At 45.2% G+C, this 18470-nt stretch overlaps 1 protein-coding gene across 1 annotated transcript in view; it reads right to left on the bottom strand.

Annotated features, from left to right (window-relative positions):
- The window catches only part of EPRS1 (glutamyl-prolyl-tRNA synthetase 1), a 45553-nt gene extending 28241 nt beyond the window's left edge, over window positions 1–17312 (bottom strand). Inside the window, exons 1-12 of the mRNA XM_037069322.1 lie at window positions 17138–17312; window positions 15276–15360; window positions 14507–14606; window positions 13302–13458; window positions 12012–12151; window positions 11445–11539; window positions 7850–7976; window positions 7013–7205; window positions 5430–5601; window positions 3885–4118; window positions 3152–3236; window positions 2689–2748 (exon numbers count right to left, since the gene is read on the bottom strand). Coding sequence (XP_036925217.1) covers window positions 2689–2748; window positions 3152–3236; window positions 3885–4118; window positions 5430–5601; window positions 7013–7205; window positions 7850–7976; window positions 11445–11539; window positions 12012–12151; window positions 13302–13458; window positions 14507–14606; window positions 15276–15360; window positions 17138–17183 — 1494 coding nt within the window. The 5' untranslated portion in view covers window positions 17184–17312. The remainder of the gene's footprint in view (window positions 1–2688; window positions 2749–3151; window positions 3237–3884; window positions 4119–5429; window positions 5602–7012; window positions 7206–7849; window positions 7977–11444; window positions 11540–12011; window positions 12152–13301; window positions 13459–14506; window positions 14607–15275; window positions 15361–17137) is intronic.
- Window positions 17313–18470: the final 1158 nt, after the last annotated feature.

Here is an 18470-nt window from a genome sequence, read left to right as displayed (position 1 = left end):
CCAGGCTTTATGTATTGGCTGGGGGCAGAGGCAACCGGGCTGGGGTGAGAGCTGGAGAAAAATACGTATTACCATACCCCTGAAATGCTAACCTGATTTCTAAGTGAAAGCAGTAAAGAAACTGCTTTAGAAAGCAGCTCTTGAAACAAACTGCAGCTTTTGAAACAAACACCTTAAAGCTGTGACTCTTCTGCCTTGACTGCGAATGTAAATCTTAACACTTGCGTCAAACCAAGAGGAAAACTAGTGAGGCTAATGCAGAGTAAGGTACCAGACGTCTCCCACTGGTACCAAGGTAGATTAAAAAAAATTTAAACTATGTAGATAGATTTCACTAATTATGACACAGAAAATTAGGTACTAGTTTCCAAGAGAGATGAGGAGTCAGCCTAAGAAAATAAGGAGCACAGTATTTTCAGAGAGAGAGAAGACCGTGAACCCTGCATCTCACCAAGCCCCTCACCCACCCCCCTTACCAGGTGTAACGTGCTCTAGGTATAGCTCTCCCCCCAAAAGCAGCGTGTTAAGAGCTCCCACTCGCCTGGCGTCAATGCCCGTGGCTTTCAGCAGGAGATCGGCTTTAAAAGAGGCCGAGTTGCTGCGAAGGCTCAGCCCGGCCCTTCACACTCGCTCCGCCATGTCCTGGCACTACATTCAGGACACGATGCCTCACTTACATCTGACGAGCATGAAACGGAGGAGAAAGTTATTTCTGAAATTCAGAGAACTAAAGAGAAATCCCGGAAATGTGACAGGATGAATGAAGAACTCACAAGAAGGGGAGCCGAGCAGATCTACCAGAAAACACACCAAGGGAGAGAAAATAAAACTAGAGGCTCTGCCCAGGAGGCCCCGTGTTTGCTCGGAACGGTCCCAGAGACAAGAGAGAAAACATATAGAGGAAAAAAATAAACAAAACAAGAAAAACAAGGAAAATTTCCCAGAACTCGAGGAATGGGCTTACAGATAGAGGGCCCACACCCTCCAGCGGACAAGGAAGAGGAACCCCAACACGGCACACCGTCACGCCATGGCCACGTGAAAACGGCGCACACGAGGCCCCCAAACTCTTCTTCACCAGGGCGCTCCCGGAGGGCGTGGCCCAGCGAAGCCCGAGGTGGCAGCAAGGGAAGGAAGGGACGCTCCCGGCAGACGACGCAGGGGCACCTGGAACACAGCTGCGCTGCGCACAGGGGAAGTGGGCACCAGCCCCAGTCCGGTCACAGCAGCACAGATGTCCCCAGGGTGCAACTGAAGGAACACCTGAGGCACGTGACCAGAACCCTCTGGTAGGAAAGACAAGACAATTTGTGCAGAGTTTGAGATGGAATTAGAAAACTAAACAAATAGGGGGGTGGGGAGACCCACAAAATCAACTGCAAGAAAGCCAAGGAGCTGTGACCGGAAGTTCAGACCTCATCTTCCTTCGTGGGAAGTCAGCTGATACTGCCCAAAACTAACAGGGTCAGGAAGCAGCAACACACGTCATTTAGAGAAGTGGATGACAGATGGCGAGAGGATGATGTAACAGAGCTGCAAATTACTGACCCAGGGAGAGAAGACGGAAGGCAAGAAGACAGGAAAGGTGCTGCTCGCCTCCGCAGGCCTACGCAGCCACACGCCTCCACCAAAATGTTTCCCACACACCTGAACTAAGCACACACCTATAACCTTAGGAAAACTTAAACCCTTAAATTTTGGATTATGAATGAAAAGTACACCAATTTACCTTTCCCTGTAAATGTTAACTTGTATTTATCATTAGTAAGTGCAGCAACAGAAAAAATCAATTAATAATCCCTGTGTCAAAAAACTGACTAAATGCACAAGACAGTCAAGTAAAATAAATTCAAGACACATGCAAGACAAGCAACTACTTCTCGAGGCAAAGGCATGAGCAGGGTCAGGCAGCGAAACGCAAAGAGCTCACAGAACACAATCACAGACACGGCGTTTAAAACATGGCACGGGAAGGATTTGCCTTATTATAGTGTCTGAGCCCCTGCTTCCAATCAGTCACGTTAAGCATGTCATTGGACGTCCATTTAAGAAACACTGTTAAAAAAGCTAGATGCAGCAAGACCCAGGAGTCAGTTAGTGAACCTTCACTACAACTCAGTGGAGTGCGCCACTTTGAAACTCCGCTCTCTCAGCACTCGAGGGGACAGCAGGGCGGAGTCGGCCAAATCCTCCCTTTGCCACTTGCAACACCAGCGGGCGCTTTTCGGAACTAGGAACAGAGCACCCCGGTGGGCCCGCGGGAGGAGGCCAGTGACTGCAATGTGATTGTGCTTCGGAGCTGTGAGGCAGCTCGGGTGGTAAAGGTAACACGCTAGAAGCCATGTGCGAACGAAGTCAAACAAAAGCGGTAAGTGATACCTTCTTACAGAGAGCTCGCAGCTTGAAAGCAGAAAAATGAAATGCAGAGTTGTCATAAAAGATTTAAGGAAAAACTGTTACTTTCCCCTGTAACTCCAAGTTTGCTTGTGCGAATCATTGTTACCCATTCGGGAGAGTTAATAGACTTCTTGCTCTTTGTATGTTTAACAAAGGAAAACATTCCATTTTCCTGAAAGTCTGCAAAATGGTGGTATTCTTCACAACATCTGCTCTACCATGGGTACATTCATGAAGTCTGCATGTAGGAGTTAGGCGTGAGAAAAGAGGACTAGGAGTCAAAATGTGTACCTTTTTGTTAAATGACCAAATTTTGTCCCATTCCATGTTCACAACCGAACGTGAGGAGCCCTAGAAAAACAAGAAAAAACTGATTTAAAAGGAAAAAGTGTTAATGAGAATATTTTCTTTAACTGAAGATACACGTTAGGGAAAAAAGCCCACTAATTCCTTGTGAGTTTATTTCTGCAGGAACATAAACACACGAGGCACAAGCCACCCCAGTTCCCTTCCCCAATGAGAGGCGACGGTCACACGTCACGGCACTAGGTGTGCACGCAGCAGCCGCCTATGTCCAGCCTGAGCTGAGGGTGTCCTCGGTTCTCTGTTGTTACAAACAGTGCTAAACACTCTCTTTTTAAAAAACACTCTGCCCTCGAATCATAAAGAACAAAGAAGGAAGAGAAAGGATGACAGAAACAATGAAGACAAAGGGGAGAGTCTGAGACAGCTGAAAACTGGAACCCTCACTCACCTGAGCGGCGATGAACTGTTTCAGGCCTTCCACGGTCATCCCTCTTCTCAGCACGCCGCGAACCGTGGGAAACCTCGGGTCGTCCCTGGGGAGCAAGGACGTGTTTAAGTACCGGGAGATCTCTTTAATGTGCCGATGTAGTGAGTATACACTACTTTGAGCAACAGCACCATACTCAGCCTGCTCCGTATTTGGACTCAGAGCTGGTTGTAACTGGGTAGATCATAGCCCCAGAGCACCCAAGTTCTCAGAAGAGGAAAACTGCTTCCTGGTCAAATATTGCTCAGTAAAGTAAGTGCACTACCGAAAACCGTAAAAGCACATTTCAGGAGAAGCACGTGGGTGACATCTTCATACACAGAAAACCCAGGCATTAAAACATGACTTGACTTTATTTAACCAACATTCAGGGCCCCCAGTTCTACATGAGACCAGGTCCGTGAAGGACCAGAGGCACATGCGCACTTCCCCATTAACTGTGACCTGTGCAGGGATGTGCCCTTGTGTCTTTCATTCCCACGTGCCACGGCCCACAATGCACTGCACGTGTGCAGCATTGAAACAAAGGGGACGGGGCAGATGCCAAGGGACGACTAAAACCAAGGACCAGGAACCCTACAGGCCCACCGTGCCACCCCCTCCCCTGGACCCTCCCCACCCCTCAGGGCAGTTGAAAAGCCACTGGTAGACCATGCCCTCACACCCTCTCAATTCTGGGCAACAGGAAACGTACCATCCATCCACTAGTCCTTCGTTCACAAACCAGGTGAGTTTTCTCTTGGACAGCACCGTGTTGTTGAGGTTCAGCCGACTATACTCCCAAATATACGGTTTCCGGATGCCCAAGGCTTCAATGATCCAGTAGAACTGCTCGTCTCGGTCGTGGTACTCCGTGGTCCTCAGGGCGTGCGTGACGCCTTCGATGCTGTCCACTATGGGGCAGGCGAAGTCGTATGTCGGGTAAACGCTGGGGAAAAACCACACGGAGCACGTGACCCTGTCCATCTTGGATGAGGCATTATAAGCAGCAATACTAATTTCAAATATAGTCCTTTACTAGGCTAACAATTTCTTAAAGGCAATGTGTTTTATGACTCATAATAATCAAAGTACATCAAAACATTATCAGGCTTTAAGAACAAGGAATCAGTTCCCCACTCAACATTCAAACTAAAGAGCGAATCTGCAATTTAATCGACAACTGGGTGTTGGCACAGCAAACCTGACACCCCTATTTCTGTAACGACCAATGCACACTGTGATAGGAAGCAATATGCACGATAATTTTGAGGGAATTTAGCTTTTTAACATCTTAATCCCACACTCAAGTTAACTGAATTACTTTTGTAATTAACTGTATTCAAGCACATACAAGAGACTAAATTAGGTTTAAAAAAATCCATTTAAGATGGAATACTCCTAATTCCTGTCTAAAAAATGTACACAACATGTAAGCAGTTTTAAATTTTAAAAAACATATTACTGTGTTAGAATTTCTTATTTTAAAATACAATTTCACTAAGAGGCCACTGCATTAGGCTTTGCAATTACTTGACATTGAAAATGTGGATGCAAATTCACTTTCCCAAATGTGTTCAAAGTACTTGGTCAGAAAAATAAGGGGCAATCACCCTGTTAAAACGGAAGGACATACAAACACACACATGTAACCACACGCACGTCAGCACCCTCAAGTTTAAAGAAAGTCACACTGGCTCATCAGGCAGTCATCACATTCACCGATCTGTTCAGGAGCTGTAACTCAGTACGTGTGTGTAATGGGTTTCTTCAAAGTACAGGTAAAAAAACACACTCGATGGTTACTTTATACCAAGTAAATTAGCAAGGGGCGGACCATTTAAAGAAAAGAATCCATTACCTGTAAACGCACACAGGAAACCAGTGGGAACTAAAAAAACACCCAGCACTCCCTTTATCGCTCCTACATCCGTCAATCCTCAGTCCTACCACGTAAGTGAGTTGATTCTGCCTGACAGAATCAAAGTTCCAACAGGAAGACAGACACCTGCACCTAAAGACACACACCACAGTGCACCTAGCCAATGCCCTGTAAGGCAACGTCTACAGCTACAGCTGACCCTAGGAATAGGGCAGTATAACCCTACTGCACAGGGGAGGAACTGCCCCCGAGGCTGCACGCTGCTGCAGGCAGGCGAGTCCGTCACCCCTAGGGCAGCGGTGGAGGCAGCAGCAGCAGCAGAGGCAGCAGCGCCGGATCGGCCGACAGGCTGCAGGCAGGCGAGAGGGACGGCCTTACTTGTACGCACTCCCGGTCCGCGGGTGGGGCTGGGCTTTGCAGCGGTACAGCGTCGGGTCCCTCATGCACCCGTTGTTACTGCTCATGTCGATTTTGGCTCGCAAACAACAGGACTGACCAAACGGGCTCCCCTTTTTCATTTCTTCCCACATTTGCAGATTCTTCTCAACAGCTATAAAATGATTGTTGTATTAGTCTATCCAACGTACTAATGGGATGAACTCAAATTATTTTAATAGTCTTACAGTGTGATATAAACATTCACGTTCTGGTTTTATATGATAAGCTCCCTCCACTGGTTCAAAAGTACTAATAGTTTCAGTATCTGGTACCAGGAGTAAACACACGGAATTTTAGGCAGCGGTCTCACAAAACACTTAGAAAATTCCCTCTTAAATATTTTAGCCAAAGTCGAGTCCATGAATTCCACACGCAGTACTGACGAAGGCTAAGAGAGGAAGCATAAGGCCTGAAGGTTTCTCTCGTCCTGAGTTTCCCATTTTCCACCGTGCCCACTGGCCTGCCCCTGCAGCCACCCACCGTGCCTCGGGAGCAGAGGTGCTCTGTTCCTTTGCCACCTGGCACCCAGGGGCAGACCGGCCAGCCCGGCCACGGGGCCCACAGGCGTCGGCGCTGCAGCCCGTGCCTGTCTGGAGAACACGGCTCGGGCTGAGAGCCTGAGCCCGGGGGCCCCCAAAAGCTCCTGCTGTCATTCCAGTGGGAGGTGGGACACACGTGGGTCCGAGAAACGGGAGATGATGGAAAGCAGAAAGCAGTACGGTTTCATCCCAGAGAAAGGGCGCTGTCTCCCGAGGGGCTGTGGTCCTACTAGACCAGAACATCAAAAACCTGCCCCATGGAGGGGCACAAGTCTGGCCAGACGATGACCCTCTGTGGGACTGCTGAGATGGACATGTCACCGCTCTCAAAGGGTCACATGTGGAAGTCAGTTGGTAACTGAGCAATGCGGAACAACTTAAAAAAAAGAACTTCAGAACAATTTGGTATTACTGTATTTCCCAAATGTGACACTCAAGATTTAAACGTAACAGTGTTGAAGTTCTGGCAACATAACTACATAATAAAAATAACCCATTTCTGAAGCTCAGGGACAAGTAACCAATACAGAAAACATGCTTTTTTGTCAAATGATATTTCAGAGACATAGGGTAATGCCAAGCTTCTATACTACATTCACATTCATTCCATGCTAAAAGGAAGATGTAGGCATGAATAATATTATCATCAAACCTTTTGGAAAGCTAAGTATTTAAATTGAGAAAAACACAGAAAAGCAGCAGAAGGCATCACTCAGGTGCAACGCATGAAATGCGCCTAAGATGGCACGCCGTGAGCGAGATACTAAGGGCACACGCAGCTCACACTCTTTTGTAATGCTAACAAAATAATAAAGTAAAGATGACAGAGGACGAAAAAAGATTTCTAAGAGATGAAGTAGCATAGAAACCATATTCCCAAGTGTACTTCAAACCAACATCTTTCATAAAAAACAAATCACCTTCTACAAAAGAAACAGAATACAAGAACACGGACTAAAATGTACAACACTGAATGGGCCTCACAGTTTGTTCTGTGTTTGGATTCCATCCTCTGCTCCCGCTCGGCCTTCATCTGCTCCGCAGGCGTATCATCCACGTAAGCCTTCCCTTCCTGAATTAGCTTCTCCGCGTACTTCATGATGGTTTCAAAGTGATCCGAGGTGTAAGTAAACTGATCTGGTTTGATGTGCAACATTGCAACATCTTCCAGGATAACCTGCAATGGAAACCCAACATCACCACCAGCTTATCTTTTGCATTTCCTCGAGTAGTTCCAATCCTTGATACTGCGTTTGGGCAAACGTAGTAATACACCATCAGCTTTACTTAGCCTTTCCATAACCATGGAAGTTGTACGATATTACATCAGAAAAGAACAAGAAATTCATTATACTAGCCTTCAAATTTTCAGCTGAGAAAGCTGATCTCGTGGAGCTTTCTACTGATGAAGGAAAGTTGGTTACTAGTGAGCATAATGAGGATTATTCACTCACCCTTTGAATACACTGCAGTGCTTTGGAACACAGAGGCTATGAAACCCATACATTTTCCAACATCTGATGAGCGTTCATTTCGGTCTAACCTTAAAGTGATAACCTGCCTCTAGTTACCAATTCATTTAAGCAATGGGTACTTATAGCACTTGGGAAACTCCTACAACAGTTGAGGAAGAAAAATAAACTGAAGTTTCTGGTATGAAAGGGAGTTTAGTACTTGCTGGCTTAGGTCTCGGGCACAGGATATGCAGATGAAGGGGAAAAAAGCATCTATGAGAACAAAAGTTATTTTCATGAATCAAATCTCTATTGACTTCATCCACCATGAAGGTATCGGGGTCACTATCACTACCCCTTCAATTACCTTCTCAAAATCTTCCTTTTCTTTTTCGGGGTTCGTGTCGTCGAATCTCATGATCAGCTTCCCCCGGAAGTTCACCTGGTAGTGCTGGTTCAGCAGCGCGGCCTTGGCGTGCCCGATGTGCAAGTACCTGTGGCGGACACCGGTCGCAGAGGCGCGCGTGAGCCCAGCAGGCCTGACCTCTCCTGTGCAGCGAGGGCTGAACCCAACCCCTTCCAGCTGGTGCTCCAGCCCTACTTCATTTCCTAACAGAACTGCTGTGACACAATATCCGACCGTGACAGGAAGACTGCCACATGTACAAAATTATCCCACGAAATAATTCCTTATATAAAATCTAACAAAGAGACAAGTTATTTACAAACACTACAGCCTAAACAAGAATCCTTTTCTTCTTTTTACAGAGTCGTCAATGGTCATTTAGTGGAAAACTACTTCCAAAACTGTCGGTGCGACACGGCAGTGTGTCTTAATAACCCTGATGCTGCTCACAACGGGCACCCACAGGTCACACCACAGACAAGCCCCCGGGACTGTCTCTGTCGCCATGGTAACTAAATGAAAGCACAGAGACAGCTATTTCTGTTTTCTCTGAAGCCTAAGAAGGATTTTAACTATATGATCTTGAAGGTCTCCTCCAGTACCACGGCCTCACTCCACGAACCACAATCTATGAAAACACTTCTCTGTCCCCATGGGCAGCAGATAACTATAGTGAATAAAATGAATCGGAGGCAATGTTGATAATACTGCACACCGACACCCCCCTCTATCACCGAAGTGGGTAAAAAGGTGCCTACCCCCTGCTGCGGAAAATACAATTTATCCGGCACCAAACACGGTGTGAGGCAGGGGGTTTCACGGTTGTCATGAATTTCCACTCCTTTCAACTGACAATGGCAGCTACAGTCACACTGTTCCAAGAAGCAGTCACCTAGTGTCACACACACACACCTCTGATCTCGGCTGACATCATCAGGGGAGGAAAAATACAACCCCTTGTGTGTCCTTTAAAATCAAATCTCTTTTTAGAAATTCACTCAGCATTCCAGATCAATGACTCCATTTTTAGGAAGCGTTTACAGGCACAGGTTAACACAGTAAAGTCTGATGCAATGCATTTAGGATTCTTCAAAACTTTCTGCATAAAATAAAGGGCCACAGGTGGTATCCCAGATGAGATGCTAGAACAGAGAAAGGACATTAGGAAACACTCATGAACTCCACAGAAGGTATGGAGTTTAGATGACGATGATGATACACCAACGCTGGTCCATTCCCTGTGACAACGGCGCCAGAGCACTGCAAGACGTTGCTGCAGAGGGAAAACCAAGGGCAGGGAATATGGGAGCTTTTTGCACAATTTCTACATCATTCCTGTAAATGTAAAACTATCCTAAAATAAAAGTTTATGAAAAATAAAACAGAGAACCTAGTTTCAAGACAGGAACAGGAATACTGTGTGCAGTTTTCACTAAAAGTGTTACACCCACAACGTGCTGCCCCCATTGTTAGGAAAAAGACTGACCATCACTGACCACCCGCTACAGGGCAGTTAAAGAACTAGGCTTTGCACGCGGGATTTCATTTAAGAGAAGTGAGAAAAGCAAACCATTATCTCACACTGAAAGGTATTACTTATGAATCTGAAATAATGGGTGCAGTTCTAACAATTCAAAACCTCAAGGAAGCTAAGAGGACTGTAAAATACTCATTCACAAGATGACTAAGATCATCAGCTGAAGAGACAACCTGTTTCAGAACAGCTGAAGAAAGTAAGATTCGGGCTGCATTCCTCAGCACTGATGGGAGCTGGCCGCCTGCCGCACGTGACAGACATGGACGGGCACACAATTCTACGTCATGCGGCCTCTAGAGCCAGACAGTGTAGGTTTGAGATGCCAAGTTACTAACACTGTGTGAACTCGTTTCTGAAACCATCTGAGAAATGGAAATAACAGGCGTGCCTTCCTCACGGGGCTGCTGGGTCTAAAGACATTACTCTCAGTCAAGTGCTCGGTAGTATTTACACAAAAAGGTACACACACGTTAGCTGAGAATACGAACAGAAGGCAAGGGTTGAGACTTCTGGCCTTTCATGCGAGACAGAGAAAAAGCGATTAGAAAAATTAAAGAATTCCTCACCAATATAGGAAACATGATCAAAAATACGAGAAACTGGAACACTGACTCATATTCCAATCCCCAAATCTATATTTGGCCAAAAGCATGCTCTCTGAAATTGACAGAATTTAAACCAAACAAGGAACTCACTATTCTGAGAAGTAACAGAAAAATATAAAAAGATTCAAAAAAGGACAAGTGTTCAAATGACAGGCACCGCCGGACACAACCACTGCTAAGAAGGCAGCTTCCATCAAACCACTGAGGTCACGGCCCAACGCGACCACCAGGAACTCTCTCCCCACGGACACAGGACACAATACTGCACAGCAGGGACCCAAGACATACTCGGGCACTGAGCCATAAGATCGGTATTATTTATGACCGATTCCATCAGTCAACTACCAATCAATCATCTAATGACTCAATCGGTGAATTTTCCAGAAGCATTACTTCTCTATCATCTCCTCTACCCATCCTTCTTTCCACCACCTAAGTCAGCAAACGCAGAAAAGCCGAGAGAAAACATGGAATTCGAAAACTGCCCTTGCTGCTGCGGTCTCTGGCGCTTACAGAAGGAACGGTTTGGGAAGAACTGTTAAGATGGCTAAAAATGGCTCAGCTGCCACTTCCCACTGTCCACGCATTCCATCCCCCACAGGTGGGCAAGAACCGGCTGCACAGCACAAAACCTCAGACTACACGAAATGTGGAAAACGGATAACCCTCTCACCCATAAAATACGGTACCTACAAAATACGGTATAGTACGTCCCTCACGGCTAAGCGACTGAGGCTGACGCTCGGTAGGAGGCACTTCATGACACTGGCACCGTGGGAGAGGCTCTCCTACAAGTTCATCTGCTGTGCTTCAAAGGGGCTGACAGCTGTGTGGAGGCCGGGACCCCTGGAGCTGGTGGGGTCGGGGTGGGTGCCGGGCGAGGCTGGAAGCAGCCCCTGGCTGCCAACCCCCAGCCACACAGTCTTTCCCCAGGGGGCTATGGGACTGTCATTACTTCCTGTGGGTGCCAGGAGTGACAGGGGCAGGGGACACTGCCATAATTTTCAAAACTCCCCTTCCTTTATTTGCAGGAAAAAAAACCCCTTAAAATAATTCCACCATGACTTCAACTGCTAATGAAGAAATTGCTCAGGGTACAAATATAAATCCTTGTTAAATGAAAGCCTAAAAATCTCAAAATGTAAATAAAACTTGAGTCTTTCTATGTATATTTTTCGATTATAATTAAAATTCTGCCTGGGGTAAAATACAAATGCTGTCTCTCCCACTGAATAAATTAAAACTACAAATTTAATACATTCACTGTCAATAATTAAGAAAGGATCAAGATAGAGTTTTCACTCCCACAATTAAAATCTTTCCTTCTTTATTTACTTATTAACAATACTTTATAATTACCTAAAGATTTCCCACTAAATACATTCAATCATAATACTGACTTTTCTTTTCTTACCCACTCGCCTCTGGGGGAAATCTGACAGTGACCTTCCCCATCTCAGCACCTGGGAGCTCCACAAATTTCCCAACATCTTGCTTTTTCTGAGGTGCCTGAAAATAAAAAGCAACAAAATCATTACGCGGTAAAATGTTTAAGAATATATTCAGCTGGTACTCCCACAGAACTGACCAGAGGCTGGCAGCAGCCCAGCACACGACAGTCAGTGGTGCAAAGGCCAAAGAACACCACCAAATCTTTGGCCAAAGGTCAAAGATTTGGGAGGAAGAAAAGAGAGTACAGCTGAAAAACAGTAAGATTTTAGTTACTTGGAGTTTGGGCTTCCTAAGGGACATGCACTATATGATTATAACCTTTTAACATATAATTATGTAGATTAAGGCTTGATGTAGTTAAATAGCAGCAAAGGCAAGCCAAGACTTGCAATAGCAGATTCATCTAAGGCGAGCCTTTTCTATTCATGGGGAAAAAAAACCAACAATGACTAGGAAGTCTTCTTCTCAAATCTGGGGTCTCCGAAAGATGAAGATGTCAGCATTAAAAAAAAAAATTAACAAGGCTTACCACCTTAGCTTTGGTTGCTGAAACGCCCCACTTGGAGCCTACGGACTGGAAGGCCTGCTGGGCTTCCAGGAAGCCAAACCAGCGCTTTACGTGAACAGGAGCTTTGTTCTCTCTCAGGTGTTCCAGCCAGGTCTCATTTCCTATTAGCGAACACAATTTCAAACCAATTAATAAATCTGACTCTTCAAAGCCAAAGTCCCAGTCGAGGTTCACTCCAGTAAAGGAGACGGCTTAAAGCTTTCGTAACAAGTGAAACCTGGGGGTACACTGAAATGTTTTCCAAAACTTAATATATGTGACAGGATTCAGAGAAGTTCATCAGAAGTCATTTTCTCAGTTCGACTCATGGAAATAGACACTTGGTCCTGCCCTCACCACGGCCACACCTACCAGGCCGACGCCGCACTGCGTGATTCCGGGAAGCCTGACGGAGACGGCCAGAGAAGGACACAGAAGGGAGCTCGGGAAGCAGCCCGTTTCTCTAGAAGTGATGTCTAAAATGGGCACTGACGGAACTGCACTCCACTTCACCGCCACGAAGCTATATTCTTAAGATAGTGTCTTTCTTTCATGAATATCAAGTAGAAAAATCCAGACCCAAAAATGTCCTGAAGCCTACAGATGAACAGATCTAAATAGAAAAGGCTCCAGTTTATGTTGGCTATCATTAGAGCAATTTAATTTGGAAAAAAGTCTATGCCGCAAAAAAGTACAGAAAATGTTTTTAAAATCCCACCTAACCCAGATTTGAAGAATAAAAAAACATTATGGCATATTTGCTTCAGGTGTGTTTTTACAGAAAATAAATTAGCAAAATTCAAGTCCCCTCTGCACCTCTCCTCAATCCTATACCCTTACCTCTTGCAAGCTAGTCATGGGAGATGGAAAACAAGGGACCTTCCAGAGGGATAGCTCCAGCTCACCGCCCCTCCACCCCAACTCCTACTGAGCAATCAGACAACGGTGCCTGGGGTACAGTCGTGGCTGAGCCAGGACAGGTCTACCCTAAACAGGATGAGGGCTTCTTTAGCAGGAACACGGCCAACTCCAAAGGCAGGAGGGGATCTGCGGCAGTGAGAGCGAGACGACCTCCAGGGACCCAGAGGGTACTGCACTCCTGTAACTGGCTAGGAATGAAAGAGCTGGGGTCCTTTTTCTTTTCAAGAAAATCCTAAGTGACTGCCTACAAGTAAGTAGATAAATGGATGCCTGTTTGTATACAAAGAAGCATGCGTACTTCTCATCCAGCAAAGCACTGAATAATTAAAGCACAAGAAGAATTACTGATACCTTTCAAGGTGGCCCAAACACATAAATCTGCTAGACTCAGGGAGTTTCCAACCAAGTATGTTCTCAGAGACAGGCAATGATTGAGCTCACTGATCGCAGAAGTAAACAGACTGCATGAAGACAACTTCATGGCACTGAACTCCAACCAGTGGTCAATCTGTGAACACAAAAGAAAAAAGAAATGCACCCAGAGTTCAGGTTTAAATAAAATCAAACAACCTCTGATAGAATCATGCCTTTCCTATAACAATGATAGAATTTACCACTGCATGGATTTAATTCTAATTGCCTGGGATCTAAAATGACCCTTATATAAACACAATTTATTGTTACTTTTCTATGCTTTTTTTGCAGGGGCACTGAGGGGCACGTCCAGGAAAGAAAAAGATAAAAGTTATGTGAACTGGCAGCAAGGAAGAATAACCAACCTGACTGAGCCCAACAGATTCACCCACTTGAAGAACTGAAAAGTAAACACTCAGAAACTATTCTTTGTATTCTGAATTTTATGAGAATAAGGAAAGTTAGCCCTGGCTGGTGTGGCTCAGTGGATTAAGTGTTCGCCTGTGAACCTAAGAGTCGCTGGTTCGATTCCCAGTCAGGGCGCATGCCTGGGCTGTAGGTCGGTCCTCAGTAGGGGGCATGTGAGAGGCAACCACACATTGATGTTTCTCTCCCTCTCTTTCTCCCACCCTTCCCCTCTCTCTAAAAAGAAATAAGTAAAATATTTTTTTAAAATAAGGAAAGTTAGAGCTGTATACAAACACCAAAAATAAAAAAGGGCACCTAAGGTGCAGTACTGAAAGTTAACCTTCCATCGCTGTATAATAAGGTCTATACTTCGGAAGGAAAATGGGGTCCAACCTATGTGTGTGACCCTGGGTACACTTCTTATCTTTACCTTCTTGGGGCCTGTTGCCTCATCTGTAAAGTAAGGGAATTGTGTAAGACAATCGATAAAGAAGACAGCATTCAATAACCCAATAGGGTAGCTGAAATAGGATTAGAAGTTCAAAGTTAGAAGCTAAGCTTTTTTTCTGAAAATAAAAACAGGATGAGAATTCTTTAACTTGGTCTATAACCAACACTGTTAATATCCTTCAACAGAATAACAGCACATAAGTCAACTATAAAATGAAGTTCTCAAAAAAGAGCAGAAGCATAAATCAAAACACAGCACACCCACAAAAATGTTCACTGCGTACCTCGGTATGTTCCATCAGGTTAGAGCCATAGAGCCCAGCGGCAGTGGCAACTCTAGCCAAGTAGCGAAGTATGGAATTTACATCTGTGAATGCCACGTTTCTAGAATATAAGCATGAAACAAAACGTCACTGTGGCGCTAGCAAGTCAGCAAGTCATGACACTTAGGAAGGAATGTAAAAACAGAGCTCTTCTATTGACCATGTATTTTTCTACTACGGCAAAAAAAAAAAAAAGTAATTTGTTCTTTACTGTTTCTATCAAACTCCAGTTTGTTCTGAAATGTTCAGCTGAATCCAATAATTGACTCCAGAGTAGATTATCTGTATGATGCATCCTCCTCCTATTAGTTTCTACACATTGATCCAATGGTGAAAATATGAAAATGTAATTGGGATATTAAGAATAACTGGTCTAGCCCTGGCTGGTGTAGCTCAGTGGACTGAGCGCAGGCCTGCGAACCACACGATCGCGGTTCGATTCCCAGTCAGGGCACATGCCTGGGTTGCAGGCCAGTTCCCAGCTGGGGACTCACGAGAAGCAACCATACATTGATGTTTCTCTCCCTCTCTCCTTCCCTTCCCCTCTAAAGATAAATATATAAAATCTTAAAAAAAAAGAATAACTGGTTTAAAATAAATCAAAACAACAAAGCCAAGGAAACACTGTCATAGAGAAGCTAGTTTTATCAACTTCCAGTGAAAGATAGAAGATCAAACCCCATCAAAATTGCTTTGTAAAAATTATTTTAAAAGATATAAAAGCACTTACTCTGACACATGAAGAATATTCTCTTTCCCTTCTTCAACAGAAATGTTGACATTGCCTTTCACGTGTTCTACTGCCAGCAAAGCACCTGAAAGTATGAAAAGATTTCTCTTCATAAACACTAGCATTTAAAACTTGAATCATAAAGCAATAAGGATGACTCAACAAACCAGTATTAAGTGCTGCAAAGGGTAAGCTTTTTTTCCTGGTCTGTAAACAGAAAGTGCTAGATTATTCTGATCTTAGAGAAAAAACAAATCAGAAGCCATTCTCTGGCACAGTCCAACTGCTTTTGAACATGCTCAGCTTTCAGTTAGGGTCTCTAAAATTAATCTTCTCCCTCAGGAGACAAGAGGAAATTAAAATCAGCATCTCGTATAAAAGCTATGGTTAATAGTATTAAAGTGATTACTATGTGGTAGGCACTGTGCAGGATACTTTGCAGTCATTACAATTTTTAATCTTTGTAGTCATAAGAAGAGGTAGACACCTTTATCTCCATTTTACAGGAGGAGAAACTGAGGCTTGGAGCGGTTCCAGTCCAAAGGGCTGGACTAATATCTGGCAGCCAGGATTTGGACGCTGGTCCAAAATCTGAAACACAGTACTGCCTCTCAACACATATTAAAGTTTATTGAATTGATTCATTAATGCTTTGTCCCATAATTCTGGCACCCAGTTCTGTGGGGAAGACATCATCCTCCCAAAGAAACTGCGTAATGCCAATCAGGGACTGGCCACGATCCCACAAGTAATAAGTAGAAGCCAAGATTAGACCCAGGTCTCAAAGAACCAGTGCCTTTGCTCTTAACCATGAGCCCACACTGTCTAGTGCTTCCCAGCCCAAGAATCAAACCCATTTCTTTTAGAGTTCATTGATTTCTGTGAGGTCGGCCCGTAATTACTGGAACCAGCATGCTAAAACGCAAGCATTTTAAAAATGTTTAAAGTTGCTATTAAGTTACAATATGCTCAAAACACCACCGAAGTTGAAAATGCAATGCATAATTCATCAGCCCCAAGTGGCGGACTGTGTTGAAGCATTTGGGCTTCTTGAACATCAGACGAGTACCCGTGTGTCTACACTACACATATGCATTAAACACGAGATCAATGAAGTAAATTATCTCATGTAACTTTTCCAAAGTAATAAAAAGGCGGAAATTCTATGCTAGCTATCCACAATAACCTTGGTTGAAAATGTAATTCCAAACTGAACTTGAGGCAGAACAAATAAGAGTTCCCGCATTTCGCTGACATGTTCTACATCTATAGGGCGAGTAGTAAGGTAACCAACCCCGTCAGTCCGCAGTGCTCGGGTGTTCCCGCAATTACCCGGCCACCTTCGATTAAAAATAAACGCAACCTCAGTTGCAAGTTTAAATGCTACTACAATCGTCTACCTGGGTCCCTTTAAAACCAAGGGCCAATAAAGAGAAGTCAAGGTAAGTGGATTGTAGATCTTTTCTGAAAACAGGGAGGAAAGGAGGAACGATGAATAGAACTAAGAGGGAAGTTCTAAACCAGAGGGAGATAATGGGGTTTTAAGTTTTAAAGTGTTATTTCTACCAACAGCTGTCTCCCAAGGAAAACCATTTCAAAAAGGGTCCCAAGCTGAGCCTAGTGTTGCCCTGCTGTCCGGCTCACACTGCGCCTCCTTCCACGGCCGAAAACACTGTCTTCAAAAGCCAGGGGACAGGAGGAGAGGGGCGCGGAGCCTACCCCGAGGAAGGTCGGAGGACTGAGGCAGGACTCACGTCCGTGGCCGTCACGGCCACTGCGCTAAGCCAGGCCGCGGCGACTTCCCGCCCCGCACCCTTCCCGGCTGATGCAACCCCTACGAGACGGCGGCCTCGGCCCCTTACCCAGGGGAGGGTCTCCCGAATTCACGGTCAGACACAGTGTCGCCATCTCCACCCGCCGCTGCACCTACTAGAGCGCCTTCCTGGCTGCCAAAACCAACCGCGACCGGCAGGTAAGGCAGAGCTTCAACGTGTGTGCTACCCTGACGCTGCCGCAGCCTTCGCCCCGCCCCTGCGCCGTGGCCGTCGCGTCTCGCGCACAGTGGTTACGTCATCGCCGCGCGTCGCCTGCGACCCTCAACCCGCCCCTCGGCGTCGCGGGATTGAAGGGCCTGCGTGGCCTGCCTTGTCGCCATGGAAAAGACGCTGAAGGAGTCGGCACTTTACGACATTTCGTAAAGCGAGGAAACACCAAGTTCACGTGAAGCTCCAAATGACATGCGCAAATAGTGTTGTTTATTGTCGTGGGCTCCGTGTGTGTAAACAAACCGAGTCCTGGAAGCAACACCGAGCCGACAGCCGTAGTTACACTGGGGATGCCGGAAGCCTGTCTCTCGGTTCCTCCTTTTTTCCAAAAGGAGAATGTAGGTACTTTTCAGGAGTTTTCTTTGCACGTGACAATAATGATTAATGGAAAGGAGTTACTGGATTGGGTAAAAAAAAAAAGTGATAGGATTAAGAAGTACAAATTGGCAGTTCAAAATAGTCACAGGGGTGTAAAGTACAGCATAGTATAATCGATAATATTATAACTAGGTAAGGTGCCAGATTTAGGAACACTATACAATATATGATTGTCTAACCACCTGTACACCTGAAACTAATACAAAATAATATTAAATGTAATCTGTAATCGAACAAAAGTTTAAAAAATTTGAAAACTTGAAGAAAAGCTTTATTGATAAAAGGCATTACTACTAAAAGCCCCTGCCCTGATTTGTCTTGCTGTTGTTTGCCCCTACTGCCTAAGTGTGCCTTTTACAAGATCTGATTCTTGATCTTTAATCCTCAGTGACAGTGTCTGTGTGTCTGTGCCCCCCGTGTGTGCTGAAGGCATATTCCAAGGGCTGGTAATCAAGCTCAAGGGGCCAAGGACTGAAAAAAAATAATCTCAACCTCATCACCACCCGCACTTTCTCTTAGCCTGCTAGAGTCACTCATACCTGTCCTTGAGTAGAGAGTGCCGCATAAATACGGGGCTTAACCGATTTCCGAGTGGGAAGCTGCACCTGCACCTGCATCAAAGCAACTTCTACCCAGCTCCTACCTTTCTACCAGAATCTCCAGGGCTGGGGTACTTCATTTCATGAAGTTCTCCAGGTGATGCTGTGCACACCAAACTCTGCCTGTCTACCTCCCTTTGTTCTGAGTGATTTCTCTTCTGCACACCCCGCTA

This window comes from Sturnira hondurensis, unplaced genomic scaffold (genome assembly GCF_014824575.4).
Source record: "Sturnira hondurensis isolate 20B ecotype Veracruz unplaced genomic scaffold, ASM1482457v3 Scaffold0018525, whole genome shotgun sequence".
Classification (NCBI taxonomy): domain Eukaryota; kingdom Metazoa; phylum Chordata; class Mammalia; order Chiroptera; family Phyllostomidae; genus Sturnira; species Sturnira hondurensis.
Note: the sequence above shows the minus strand (reverse complement) of the source record. Positions and strands in the feature narration are given on the sequence as shown.